Here is a 14,290-nt window from a genome sequence, read left to right as displayed (position 1 = left end):
GTTCGTTAAATGTTTGCAACATAATTTGAGAAAAAAATTAATCCAATTAGGAATTAGATATCGTTTGTTTATCATTCAAGGCCATTCATATTCATATTTTCAATGTAAAATTATTCCATCCACGATTCGATTCGGTTGCTTGACAACTTGATGATCATCATCATCTCTATTCTGTAAAAAAAAAGAATATTCTTTTTCTCTTTTTTTAATAAACACAAAGAATTTTCTCTGGTTGCATCCAATTGCATGAAAGAAGAACAAAAACCGATGCCAAGTAACCTAAAGAGAGAAAAGGATGCAATTTTTTTTTTCGTTTGAAATCATCATCATTCAGTTAGTCAGTTAGCCAGGTTCAATTCATTCATTTCGTTTGTTAATTGAATTTTACTTTACTTTCATAATTATCATAATTAACCAACCAACCAACCACCATTATCCAATGTGCGTTTCAGCAAAATGCAACAACAATAACGAAAACAACGGAAAAAAATACGCAATCAAACAAATGCGATTTTCTTTCTTTCTTCTTTCTTTCGATCATCATCTGCCGAAAATGATTGTTATTTTTGTTAATGTTGTTGTCATTTAGCCAAGAAAACGAAACGAAGAAGAAAATGTTCTGTGTTTTCTCTTTCAAAGAAAGAAAGAAAGGTGTAGAAGTTTTTGAACAAAGAATCATCATCACCATCGATGAAATGAAGAAAACCCACGCCATTTTTCTTTCATTTTCATTTTAGTTTTCAATTTCACTTTGTGATGATGAAAAAAACCAGTAAAACAAAAACTTTTTTGCCGAATGATAAACGATAATGATGATTATTCCGTAAGAACGAAAAAAAAACATTCGAATGTTTGACTGACTGAGTCATCATAGCCGGTATTCTTTCTTTGCCGTCCAGAAACAAGAATTGGATAATTTCAAAGAATTTTTCTTTTTTGCAAACGAAAAAACCAAACAAGATTCAGTAATTGAAAAGATTTGATTGAAAAAAAAATTCAAGGTAAGATTTGCTTTTCTTGCTGTTAATGTGGTTGTCACGTGATGATAACTTGTTGTTTTCGTTTTTCATTAGATAATTTCAATCAACAAATATTATTGAATTCTTGTTTTGGAAATTAAATCGATATTTGATCATTTAAGCAACCAAAAAATAGTGAACATCATCATAGTGATTTGTTCAACATTTGATGATCACATGACATTCTTTCGTTTTTCAAATTGCCACCGGTTTGTTACATGTACACACGGTGCGTTTTGCTGCTGTTGTAATTTCCATATTTGGTTAAAATGATGATCATCATCCTCTCTTAATTTGGCTAGTTTAAAAGTAGAGAAACCAAAAACAAAAATTTTTTTTTAAAAAAAAAGTTTTCAACAAAATATGAAAAGATTACCTCTTTCGGTTCGCCATTTGTGATTGATTAATTAATTTTTTCTCGTTTTGATTCAAACAAACAAAATGCAACGATCAAATCAAAATAATCATCATCGACAACCAACATCACCATCTTCATCATCATCAACGAATAATCGTCGTAATTATAATCGATCTCATAATAATTTTAAATTTCATAATTTTGTTTTTAATGAAACAAATCAAAAATTTTGTTTAGAAGAACAACATGGTAATAAAAAAATAACTGTTTTACATTGGAAATCAACCGATGATGATAAAAATAATCAACAACAACAACAATCACCAACAAAACAACAACAATCATCATCAACAACAATAAATCTTCGACAATGTGATTCGGATTCAAAATTGATTAAAAGTGAAAAATTAAAATTTATTCCATCATCATCATCATCATTGATGAATGATGATAAAGACAACCAAAGAGAGGATAAAGCTGATGATGATGGTCAATCGATTATCAACGAAGGAATTCTTCAATCTTCATTATCATTTCCTTTGATAAAAAATATCGACAAACAACAACAACAACAACAACAAAAATCGAATACAGAATTTATTCGAAAACAACAACAATTTCTACCTCATCCAATATTGGGTAGTGAAAATAGTTTCTGTTCAAGTGGTCATTCTTCTTATCATAATAATAATAATAATTGCTCATCGTTATTATTATCATCATCAGGAAGTAATTTTGATTATAATAATGATAATGATCATTATAAATATAGTGGTTCATCGATTGCAACAACAACATCCACATCATTATCAGCAGCAACATCACAATCATCATCATCGGCTGCGGCAAATAATATTAATTTTTCATTAGATAATCTACAATTGAATGAAAATTGTTTTCATTTTCGTAGAAAAAATCATTGTGGTAACAATAATCCAATTCAAAGAAGAAAAATTCATCATCCAATTATTGTTGACAATGATGCAGATGATGATATTGATTCGGCGGTTGATTCTGATGATTTTGTTGATTTTGATGATGACGATGATGATGATGATGATGATGATTTATTTTATCGAACATATCGTAGAAAAATTCAACAAAAATTGGAAAATATTTTCAATGATGAACATCAACAACAAACGGAACAACCATTGGATTTATCATTGAAGAAAAAACCCATGGAAACGATTATAGATATTGATAATGATAATCATCAGGTGATGAAAGATCTCAATCCAAGATGTGATAATGAACAACAACAACAACAAATACGAAATGATTTATGTCAAAGTCCATCAACATTATTATCATCGATTAAATGTTGTTCACCATCGATTGTTGATAATGATAATGATATATCGTTGTTGAATCGTCCATCACTAACAACAACAACAAATCCATTTGTATTTAAACAACCGATACCATTATTGGATGATGATCATCGAATCTCTTTACCATCATCTTCGTCATCATCGTTTGATCATCATCATTTAGAATTAAAACCATCCAATTATCATCAACGAAAATCATCAATCGATTTATTCGATACATTATTAGAAGAAGAGATACAAAAATTTCTGAATAATTCGGAAAGTAAAACAACATCGTCGTCGTCGTCGTCGTTTATGGATACAGAATCATTGTTGAGCAAAAAACAACCATTTTCGAATGATGATGATGATGATAATGATGAATTTGATAGGAAAATTGATAGAAAATTAAAACAATTAAAAAATGAAGTAAAAATGATTAATAATAAATTTACCGATAATGTTGATATATTTCAATTAATGTCCGATACATTTAATGATAATGATCATGATGATCATAATTTACGAATGCATTTTAAATTTGATTTAAATAAAAATCTTGAACCATATAATTTGGATAATAATTATCGTCAACGTGGCCATCAATCGACATCGACATCGTTGATGAATACAATTCCACGTAGCCGTTTATATCATCGTAATCAGATAAGACGTCATTTGGAGGATGCATTCAAACAGAATGGTTTTCTTGTAAAGGTAAAATGTTATACATTTTCGAATCTTTTATTGATCTTTTAAATTCTTTTCTATTTCTACCTAACCCGTTTAGACAAAACAAATAAGCGATGCTAATAATTCGGCAATGTTTTGTAAATTTCGACAATTAAGAAAATATACACGTTATTATCTAAAATCATGGCATAATCATTTACCGGATGAAGTGAATAAAATTTGTAAAGGTTTTCTACCACCACCATCATCATCATCATCATCATCAACAACATCGACATCAATCAAATCTGAACATCCAATATTTATTCCAATGGATGATCAACATCGAACAACCACATCGACATCATCAATATCAAGATCGATGGCATCAATGGAATCGAATAATAATCATCTAATGGAATGATAATGATAATCGAATTGAACCAGGAATTGATTTGCAAAAAAAGAAACCAAAATCTAGTCACGAAAGATTATGATTAAACTTACCTACCCACATACACACAAACAGACACATTTTGGGTGATAATAGCCGATTCGAATGTTTTTGTCAAAAAAAAAAAAAATAATATCTGTGATGATTTTTGTTCGTTTATTTTTCTGTTTATTTTTGTTTTGTTTGATTTTTAATTTCTATGGAATTTTTCAACAAAAATTGGTCACTGTGTTTATTATCATCACTCATTTCCTTCCTTCCGTTTTTTTGTTCACTGCTTTTTTATGATAATCCTTTTCCATTTCGGTCGGTTTGTTTCAGGGGGGAAAAAAATTTTGTCTCTGGTCAGTGTCGGCTTGATCGAACGGCGAGGAGAGAGATTTCGATTTAATCTAATTTCTGGTTTCTATGGGGAAAAAAATGTTTCGAAACAGAAGTGAAAAGTTTTTTTTGTATGCCGCCGCTGATGATGATCCATTTAATAAATTGTTTTTCGTTTTCGTTCTCGTCGTCGTTTCATAAATGAATAAATCTGGCTTTTTTCACTCGTTTTGACATGATGATGATGCCCGAATATGATGACAATTTTTGTGTTTTTGAATTGATTTTTTTTCGCTTTTTGAAACAGAACCACGACAACGATGATGATGATGATGGTCTTTAACATGAAAACGATTTATCATTCGAAATGAGAATTCATTATGATTATTAATGTATCATTGTTATTTAAGGATATCAAAAAAAAACCAGAAGATTCTTTTCTTTTCTTTTTCACTTCAGAAATCTCCAGAATTTAACAAAATTAGAGCTCCCCCCCTCCAGAAGACAAATGAGATCCTAATAATCGTGGATAGCGTTAATAATAAAAAAAATGAATCTTTGGGAAGCGTGAAACTTTTTTTTTCATTGAAAAAAAAAAATCTTCGAATTAAATAAAACGACCAAGACGACGACGATCGAAGTGAACCGAATTGGAAAGCGAAAACTTGCCAACAAAATCTTTTTGAGTATCGATCGATCGATATCTTTTTTCAATGAATAAATGAATGGAACAACAATAATGGCCAAATGACAAAACCAAAAAAATTTTTTTTTGTTGAAAAATTTTATTCCAACCAAACAAAAAAAAATTGTCAATCAGCAATTTGTGTATAGAATAGTGGGAATGAGAAAAAAAATGTACAATGACAACAACAAATGTTTTATTTTCTTCGTCTTCGTCGTTGTTGTTGTTGTCGTTTCTTCTTTTGAAAAAAATTTTAAATTTAAATTCACAAAAACGAAAACGAAAAAAAAAATCACATTCAAATTCAAATTCGATCCATTTTCATCATTTGCGCCTTCATCAACATTCGAACATTCGAACAATCGAACGTTCGTTGTTGTTGTTAAGGGAATTCTATATTCATAGCAGTGAGCCAATTGAAGTGGCAATAGTAAATTCCGGAAATTTTATTTACAAAAAAATTCTCTCTCTCTCGCTTTGAATTTTTGAATTCTGTGTTCGAGAAATGCAAAAAAAAACAACAACAGAATATTTATTATCATCACATTATCATCATCATCATCATTGTTGTTGTTGTTGTTGGTTCATATTCTCGATTTCAATTCCAGAAAATAGTTTCTTTTGCTGGTCTGGTCTGGTTTGTCATCTTCATTGTTGTTGGTTGGTTGCTATAAGAATAACTTTCAGTTATTCTTTTATTTTTGTCTGTCCAGAATACTGTGTACTATCGATGAATATAAAGAAGAATATCGTATTTCAAAGAATAGAAAATTCTCGTTAAAAGAATAATTTTTCTCGTTTTTTTTTCGTTGCCAATTGCGAAAAGCAAAAACAAAAAACAAACAGCCTTGTTAATGATTGGCACTATAAGGATTCTTTAATGGAATTAATGGAATTCCTTAAAACAAAATTCCTTAAAACAAACATCAAACAAGAAAAAAAAGAAAAAGAAAAAATTCCTTATAAAATTTACAGAATTTCAAGAATGTTTTTTCGTTTAATTGACTCAATTCGTTTGTTTGGTTTTTTTTTCACAGAAAATTCTTTTCACTTTTTCCAAACTTAAGTAATCAATTAATTAGTTCGTTCTTTTTTTTTGTTTTGTTTCAAAAACAGAATTTTTTTCGTTGAGAAAAAAAAATTTATTTTATTTCATTTTCGATATGTATCACACACACACACAGTGAAATATAGACAAACTGGACAAACAGATTGAGAAATTATTGTGCGTTTTTTGTTTGTTTGTGTTTACAGAATGGTGAAAAATGGAATGGCAAAATTTCTTCTTTCGTTGATTGTTATCCGTTGTTTACGTTAATAACGTTGAACATTATCATTTGATTGTTGGATATTCAATTGAATCATTTCGAAATGATCATAATTTTGATTGGTCGGTTGATAATTATTTCGTAATTGATTATCATCATGATGATCGATATTAGGACTGTCGGTCGTTTGTTGATCAAAATCATCATCATTAACATCATCATTATCGTTGGCCATTAATAGTCATAATTGTGATTGTGAACCGGGGCCAAGAATTTTTTCAAATTTCATCAAACGTAATTCACATAATTGCATTGGTATACAGGCGAAAATCAATATGATTATTAATGAATAGATTTTTATATAAAGACAAATAAATTCACTTATTGCAAATGCAATTGCTAAACCTAAATTATTCATTGAATATATGGTAAGAAATGAATATTTCCATTCATCCGGACAAAATGTTCGTAAAACATTTGCTTTGTAAACAAAAATGATGATGATGATCGATTTCGATTGATTGATTGATTGATTGAATGAATGATTGGTGGGACGGGGGAAATTGGAGAGAAAAAACAAAACAAAACAAAATTCAATAATTAACATTTTGAATGATTAAAAACATGGATAAAATTTGATTCAATTTTGCAATTAGACCAAGTTATTGAGTGAAACACACAAAAATACAATTATTATTAATATCAAATAATACAAGGTGGTACATCAAGATGACCATCATAACGTAATGTTGAATTTTCTTTTGTACAATATAAATTATAATCATCAACATTTTGATGATTATAATGATTATTATTATTATTTTCAATCAATTCGGTAATATTTTTCAACATTACCATTGATTGTTCTTGTTGTTGTTGTTGATTAAAATTATGATTGTTTTGAAAATAATAACAATGTGAACAACAACAACAATATTGAATGAAAAATTTTGATAAAAAATTTGATAATGATAACAACCATGATGATGAAAAACAACAGAAATGATTAAAATGATCATCATCATTCGAATTTGGATATTTATTCATCAATATTTTTGCCGCTGATGTATGATGTTCATCATCGTCGTCGTCGCCGTCATCGTTATTATCGTTACCATCGTCATCGGGATTTTGTTCCAAAAATTTTACACGAAATTTTTTTCGATTTGATTGTTGATTAGAAATTTTTTCATCATTTTCCAACATTCGATTCGAATGTTGTTGTTGTTGTTGTTGTTGATTTAGATTCTGACTATTTTGATCCAAATTGTCAACATTCGTACATGTCGAATCTTGTTGTTGTTGATGAAATAATTCAGGAAAATATTGTCGAATTGTTGAAATAGAATGACCAAATTTTTCTAAAGTTATTGATGTTGGTATTTCCATTATTTCTTCGTTTGTTGTTGTTGTTGTTGCTGCTGTCGATTTAAGAATTGATTTTAAAACAATTTTTGAATTCTGACCACCATCACCATCACCATTTCCACTATCGATTTCATCATCTTTATGGTGACGACAAACATTCATTGCGCCAGAACCAAATTTATTCAACCTTTCGTTTTTTTTTCGTCAAGATTCTTTTTTTGGATGATAATGGAAAAATGATGTCAGAAAAAAAACCAAAAGCCTAAAGGCAACTTTTGATGATGATGATGATGATGCGGGTTAAAATGTTGTTGAAAAATGTTTTTCCTTTATTTCTTTTGGACAGAAGAAAAGAAAAACAAAATTTCATGTTTCGTTCATCATCATCATCATCATCATCATCGTTTTTTTTTCTTGTTGTTACTTTCATAGTCAACAAACAAACATACATGAATGACAATAACAACAAAGAAGAAGAAGAAGAAAAAAAAATCGATTAGATGACATTGAATCAATATTTGTTCAATAAATTTGTTTCTTTTCCATCACCAACAACAATAATTTTTTTTTATCTGCATGAAGTTAATGTATACAAAAATTGATTCGAATGTTAAGAATATATTTTTTTTCTTCTTATTAAGACGATGAAAGTATATTTTTTCTGTTACATTGTATAAAATTATCAAAAATATTTATACGATAAAAGTTATTTTTCTTTGGTTGAAATGAATTTTCAAATTCATTCATTTCCTGAATATAGGGAAAAGAAAAACATGAATAGAAATTGTAATATCCGAAATAAGAAAAACAAACACACGAAACAAAATAGAAATGTCATTTGATGTGTGTGTAGGTGGTATGTTTGAAAGTAAAATTAGTCAAAGAAATTCAAATGAATCATCTTTGGTTGAAATAAAATATCGATTTTTGAATTTTTTTTTCGTTTTGTTTCTGGATTGCTTATTATCTTCGGTTTCTTCCATTATCTTGCTTTTTTACTCTTGATGTTTATCCATCCATAAATGATGTTTGCGTTCTTTTTTTCATTCTACTTATCCATCATCATCATCATCAAGATTCATGTGAGTGATGAAAAAGTGTGAAACAAGAAACTTTGCTCAACTTTTATTCTGCTCTGTTTTGTATGGTTTGTTTGTTGTTTGTTGTTGTTGTTGAAATGATTCAACCAGAATAAAGGGCAAACAAAAAATCCATTTTAAGGAAGAAAAAAAAACATGGAAGATTTAAGGGATGAAATGATAACAACAACAACAACAAAATTCCAAACATGGCATTAATTTTAATTTAGTTCAATTTATTATCAGAATTTAATGATAATGATGATGATGATAATAGATTTTTTTCTCGTCGTTTTCTTATGGGAGAAAAAGAAATGATTATCATCATCATCATTATAATTATCGTCAGTTTTCGTTTTTTTGGGTTCATCCGGTTTTTTTTCTGGATAAAAAAATTGATGATTTTTCTTATTCTATATAAAAATCAATCAATTTTTTTTAAAATTCTCTCTTTTTTTCGGATATAGACCTCTTTAAATGGAAAATTTTGTTTGTTTTTTGTACTTACTTAATAATAATGTTTCCATAATAGCATTGGCTAATGAATATGTAATTGTAATTACATAATATAATGGTATATCATCATTTGGATGCCATAAATAAAGTATTGTTAATACTGATAATTGACAAACAGTACCAGCTAATAGAATTATTGGTCGTTGTATATGATGAATAAATTCAAGAATTAATAATGTTGAACCCAAATGAATTAATCCACGAATCAACATGATTGAACCGATTGATTTTAAACCTAAGGCACAGCTTACATAAAGCTATATTTATCATTTTAAAAAAAATGAAATTCACAAATTCAGGCAAAAAAAAACAAACCTTATTATAATCGGCCATAAAAAATCCTTGTTCAAAACCAATAAAAAATGCCATCGGTAATAATAAACGTAAATGATTATCACGAAATGTACGAAATATAATGTTGTTACGAATTGAATATGACGAATGATTATTAGAATGTTCAATGAATGAATCTTTTCGTCGTTGTTGTTGATCAATACGATTCAATAAAACAATAACTATCGATAAAATTATCAATGAAATTATAATAAAAATTGTTATAAGAATTTTGATAAAATCATTATCAAATTGATTTGATACAGATTTCGAATGATGATTAGCATCACTAGATGATGATGATAAACGAATATTATGATGATGATGATTGGAAAAAATATAATAAAATGCATGATCACAATATTGTTGACGAAATAAATGTAAACAAATAGGTTTTATCGATGTTGATGATGATAATGTCCATGTCGATGATTCTGTTGATCAACGGAATAAAACAAAATTAATTAATTAATTTTAATGAACCCTTTTTTGTCTCATTACAAAAGTTGACAAAAGATTAGAAGAAAAAAAATTCCAAATCACAATGATGATAATTTGTCAATAAAACAATTTAAAAGAGAGAAAGAATAAAGAATTCGGAACCAAAACAAAAAACAGAAAAACAGAAAAATTCTGTGAATTCTTGGAATCGAAATTCTCCGGCATTGAATAATAATCACTTTTTGTTGTTGTTGTTGTTGTCGATGTTCACTTTGTTTAATTATATAATCCTCTTTTGTTCGTTTTATTTTTTTCATTTTCATTGCATCATCCGTATCAATTTTATTTTTCGGAAATAAAAACAATTCTTCTCTTTTTTGTTCCGTTCGGAAAATAATTGTCTTTATTCACTCAATAATGATACCAAATGTTGATTGGCATTATAGATTAATCGGATAAATTTCACAATTATTTTACTAAAATATCGACTAGAATAATGATGATGATATCATTGTTGTTATGATGAACATTCACTGTTTTTTTTCACTTTCGTTTTTTTTACTCTATTTTTTTCTTTTTTTGGAAAGAAAATAAATTCTTCAATTGCCCAACTTGTGATCATCATCATCATGATTGTGATGATCAAAAAGAATAGAAAAAGAAAAGATGCATGAATAGAATACTAAACAAAACAAAACAAAAAAACTAGAAACTAGAAAATCAAATTTGAATTTCACTTTCTCAAAAATCTATTAATTCTAATAAGATTTTCATTTCACTGATATTCACATTCACTGTCTGTCTGTATCTTTTTTCTGTTTTTTATTGGAATTTTTTTTTTTTTGGTTATCACTCAAATCACGATTCAATGACAAATGGTTAATAATAATAATAATAATAAAAATTAATTCAATAGAAAGATTTGTGTGTTAAGATGCACACACAAATAGAATATAATCAATTAATCTTAATATGGAAAATGTCTATCTATCATTCTGGCTAATAATAAGTATCATTAAACAATTTTTTCGGGAAAATTTCTGCTTTCAAGAAAAAAAAATTCAACAAAATGAATGAAAAGTGAGAAACATTACTGTTTTTTTTTCATTTCTTTTGTGATGCAAGACGGCCTTTTAATATGTTTGAAATTTTTTTTATACTTTCGTTTACGGTTTTTCTTTTCTTATTATTTTTTTAATGGAACAAAAATGATTCCATTTGGGAATTATATAAACGATGATCCAATTGATGATTTTTTTCAGGACCGCCAACAGTGTGTGAATTTGAACATTTTATTAGATGCTTTTCATCTATTTCTCTCTCTCACTCTCATCAACAATACCGACGAAAATCGAATGCAATTTTCAATTTGATTTCTTTTTTTGGCTTCGATTCAATTACGTAGAGAATTTTTTTTCAATTTTACAAAATCTTACCATGATTATTATTATAATGAAATTTTGATCCATTTATTTGATGTAATGATGATGTCAATTTCGATGTTGATGATGATGATGAAGTATTTAAGGCAAAAATGATAACATAAATTAAATGGCCAACAATAAATGATGGACAAAATAATATTAAATGGAAAATACGTTGATAATGTTCATTACGATAATGTTTAATCGTTGTTGTCAATGTTAAATTTGATAAAAATTTTGATAAAAATTCTAATTGTGCTGAATAAAATGGACCAATCAATAATGACATTAATATAATTGTTGATTGAAATAGATGAAAATTATTAATAAAATAATGAATAAAAATAAATAAAATGATTGATATGATTGTAAATAAAATTGTACAATACAGGCCAAAATATTCAACAAATATTTGTGCATAATAAACTGACAGGGCATTGAACATAAAACCAATTGCTAATGAAATTGTTGTCCATTCACTATAATGATAAATATAATGATCAATTGTAAAAAGATTTTGTAGTATACCAAACAATATACTTGATAAAAATGTTAATATTAAAAGATTTCGATATAAATTGATGGAATTAGAATAATGAACAAAACTATTGTTATCATCACTTTCTTCATTATTATTTGCTGCTGCTGATTGATTAAATTTCATCATTTTATTAATCAAATGATTATCTTTATCTTGATTATTCGATATGATTGATACATTTTTCTTGGATGTTGCCATTGTTGTTGTTGTTGTTAAACATTGACATTTTTGTTGTTGTTGATCATTGATGCCATTGATGAATGATGATGATGATTTTCCAAAATCCGAATCATCCATATTATCATTATCATCAAGATGATCAAGTAAACAATAATTACATTGTGATTTATAATGTTGATGATGATGATGATGGCAATGACAATGACACGGATGATGATGATGATGATAATTTTGATTATTTAAGCTAAACATTTTTTTCTTTGGATGGATGTGGATTAGAGAGCTGAAGAAAAAAAAAATTCAATTATTATTATTATTATGAAATTGTTATTTAATTTTCTAAAAGTTTTCATTAATAATTTACAACAACAACAACAACAACAACAAACAACAATTATTATTATTGCGGTGTTGATAATTATACTTGGCTGTCATATTATATACAGTGTGTGTGTGTTTGCTAGTTCAATTATTAATCTGGTGGATCATCAAAATCATTCATGTCAACAACCATAACAACAACAACAAGAGCAAAAAAAACAAACAAACCCAAATATTCCGGTAATATGATATCCAAACAGAAAAAATGGAAAATCTTTTGGGTGAAAATTTTCTTTCCATCATCATGAACCAAAAAAAAAAAAAAAAAAAAAAAAATCCATCATCATCAATGTCAATAAACATATATTAACACCTTTCATCAAACCATTATTGTTTGGTTTGGCTTGTTTGTTATTGTTTATTTTATTTTGCTGTTGTTGTTGTGGTGGATACAAAATTATTTTATTTCTATTTTTTTTTACCAAAAATAATAATAAAAAATTAATAAACTTATTAATCATTTAAAATATCAACATGATTGTGACCAGAATCATCAGTCTATCTCTATTCAAATTCTAATGATAATAATAATTTGCGTGTGAGCGTGAAACACTATCATAATTTATTATTGATCCATCAAATTATTATGATGATAATTATGTTGTGATGGAGAGTGTCAAAAAACAACAAAACAAAAAAAAAAAATTGACATATTTTTTCGACTCTATCCCTTATTTTCTGATGTTGATGATGATCCATCAATTCTGTTTTTTTCAACTTTTTTTTCCGTTTGCCGATAATCGTAATGCGTGACATTATAGTTTACTTATTTTATTTTTATTTATTTATTTCATCGATCTTTGATGGATTCTTGAATTTAATATGATGATGATGATGATGATGAAAAAGGAAAGGACAGGAACGAAAAATATAAACATAGCAAACATTAGTTTTTTTCCTATTTGTCTCTGTAGATAGAGTTGGATCTCAACAAAAAAAAAAACTTTTTGGATGAGGTCATCTCTTATATACTCAAATTATAGAAAAAAAAGATAAATAAATAAATAAAGAGGAAAAGTAGAAAAATTATCATCATCATCAAGATCAATTTAATGAAATATTTACACTGAAAAAGTTGGTCGAACCAAAAAAAAAAAAAAAACAAACAAAAAAAAGCAAAACGTTCGAATTCGAATGTTTTCAGATTCGAACGTTTCGGAATTCGAACGATGCTATTGGGTGTTCGAATCGAAAGTTTTTTTGGATTTTTCAAAGAATTTTTGTTGTTTTTTTTCGGAAAGAATTTTGAAAGATAAACTTACCAGGAAATAAAATTCAATTTTTTTAAATCGATCAATTTAATTGACTAATCACGCGAATATTTTTCGCTGATGTGGATCAATAAGCAAGAAATTAACAAAACGAGTGAGAAAAAAAAACAAAATTGATTACAAATTATCAATGAACTTTGTTATTATTACTGATCGAAATTGATCAAAACTAATAGATAATATTAATCCGATTTGTTTCATTTCATTTGAAAACACACACACAGAATTAGTGAAAACAATTTATAATTTCATTAATCATTTGTCATCATCATTTAATTTGCGACAAACACAAAATTATCACATTTATCTCACAAAAAATAACCAAGACGAACAAATTCACAAGAAATTCTTTCGTCTGTCGTTTTTTTCTTGCATAGAACATCCGTCCGGTTGAACATTTCATCAATGAATGAATGAATGAAAACTTCGGCGCCAAAATAAACAAACAGACCAAAACCAAATGAACAGAATTCGAATCCGAATCTGAATCCATCAAAAAAAAAAAAACCTTACTAATCACAATACCACTACTACTTTTACGGATACTACCACTAGATATACTGGATACCAATGTCTTATGATCATCATTGCCATTGCCATTGCCAATAAGTGATATTTCCATTGTGGTGGTAGTAGCATGGGATAATGAAAGCAGGTAGTGGCATA

The 14,290-nt window shown here is 27.5% G+C and overlaps 2 protein-coding genes across 4 annotated transcripts; one reads left to right on the top strand and one right to left on the bottom strand.

Annotated features, from left to right (window-relative positions):
• Positions 1-1,248: 1,248 nt before the first annotated feature.
• Positions 1,249-3,975, top strand: LOC113795249 (uncharacterized). 2 transcript variants are annotated; one of them, XM_075820993.1, is made up of 3 exons: positions 1,249-1,536; positions 1,615-3,407; positions 3,481-3,975. In XM_075820993.1, the coding sequence occupies exons 1-3, from the start codon at positions 1,461-1,463 to the stop codon at positions 3,784-3,786; spliced, it is 2,175 nt and encodes a 724-aa protein (XP_075677108.1). In that variant the 5' UTR covers positions 1,249-1,460; the 3' UTR covers positions 3,787-3,975. The 2 variants fall into 2 exon arrangements, with proteins under 2 accessions (XP_075677108.1, XP_027201241.2); XM_027345440.2 differs by having other exon boundaries at positions 1,249-3,407.
• Positions 3,976-5,926: 1,951 nt separating this feature from the next.
• On the bottom strand, positions 5,927-14,121 carry LOC113795245 (uncharacterized). Of its 2 annotated transcripts, none has more exons than XM_075820857.1 (5): positions 13,616-14,121; positions 11,264-12,255; positions 9,369-9,820; positions 9,046-9,310; positions 5,927-6,570 (listed from the first exon to the last, which is right to left on the bottom strand). In XM_075820857.1, exons 2-5 carry the CDS (start codon positions 12,222-12,224, stop codon positions 6,332-6,334), a joined length of 1,917 nt encoding a protein of 638 aa, XP_075676972.1. In that variant the 5' UTR covers positions 12,225-12,255; positions 13,616-14,121; the 3' UTR covers positions 5,927-6,331. The 2 variants fall into 2 exon arrangements, with proteins under 2 accessions (XP_075676972.1, XP_075676973.1); XM_075820858.1 differs by lacking the exon at positions 13,616-14,121 and adding an exon at positions 12,522-12,618.
• Between the last annotated feature and the right edge of the window lie 169 nt (positions 14,122-14,290).

This window comes from Dermatophagoides pteronyssinus, unplaced genomic scaffold (genome assembly GCF_027571235.1).
Source record: "Dermatophagoides pteronyssinus isolate colony J.1.1.1.1 unplaced genomic scaffold, Derpt_VIB-CSIC_2022.12 sq0008, whole genome shotgun sequence".
NCBI lineage: Eukaryota > Metazoa > Arthropoda > Arachnida > Sarcoptiformes > Pyroglyphidae > Dermatophagoides > Dermatophagoides pteronyssinus.
This window is presented reverse-complemented; position numbering and strand designations above follow the sequence as displayed.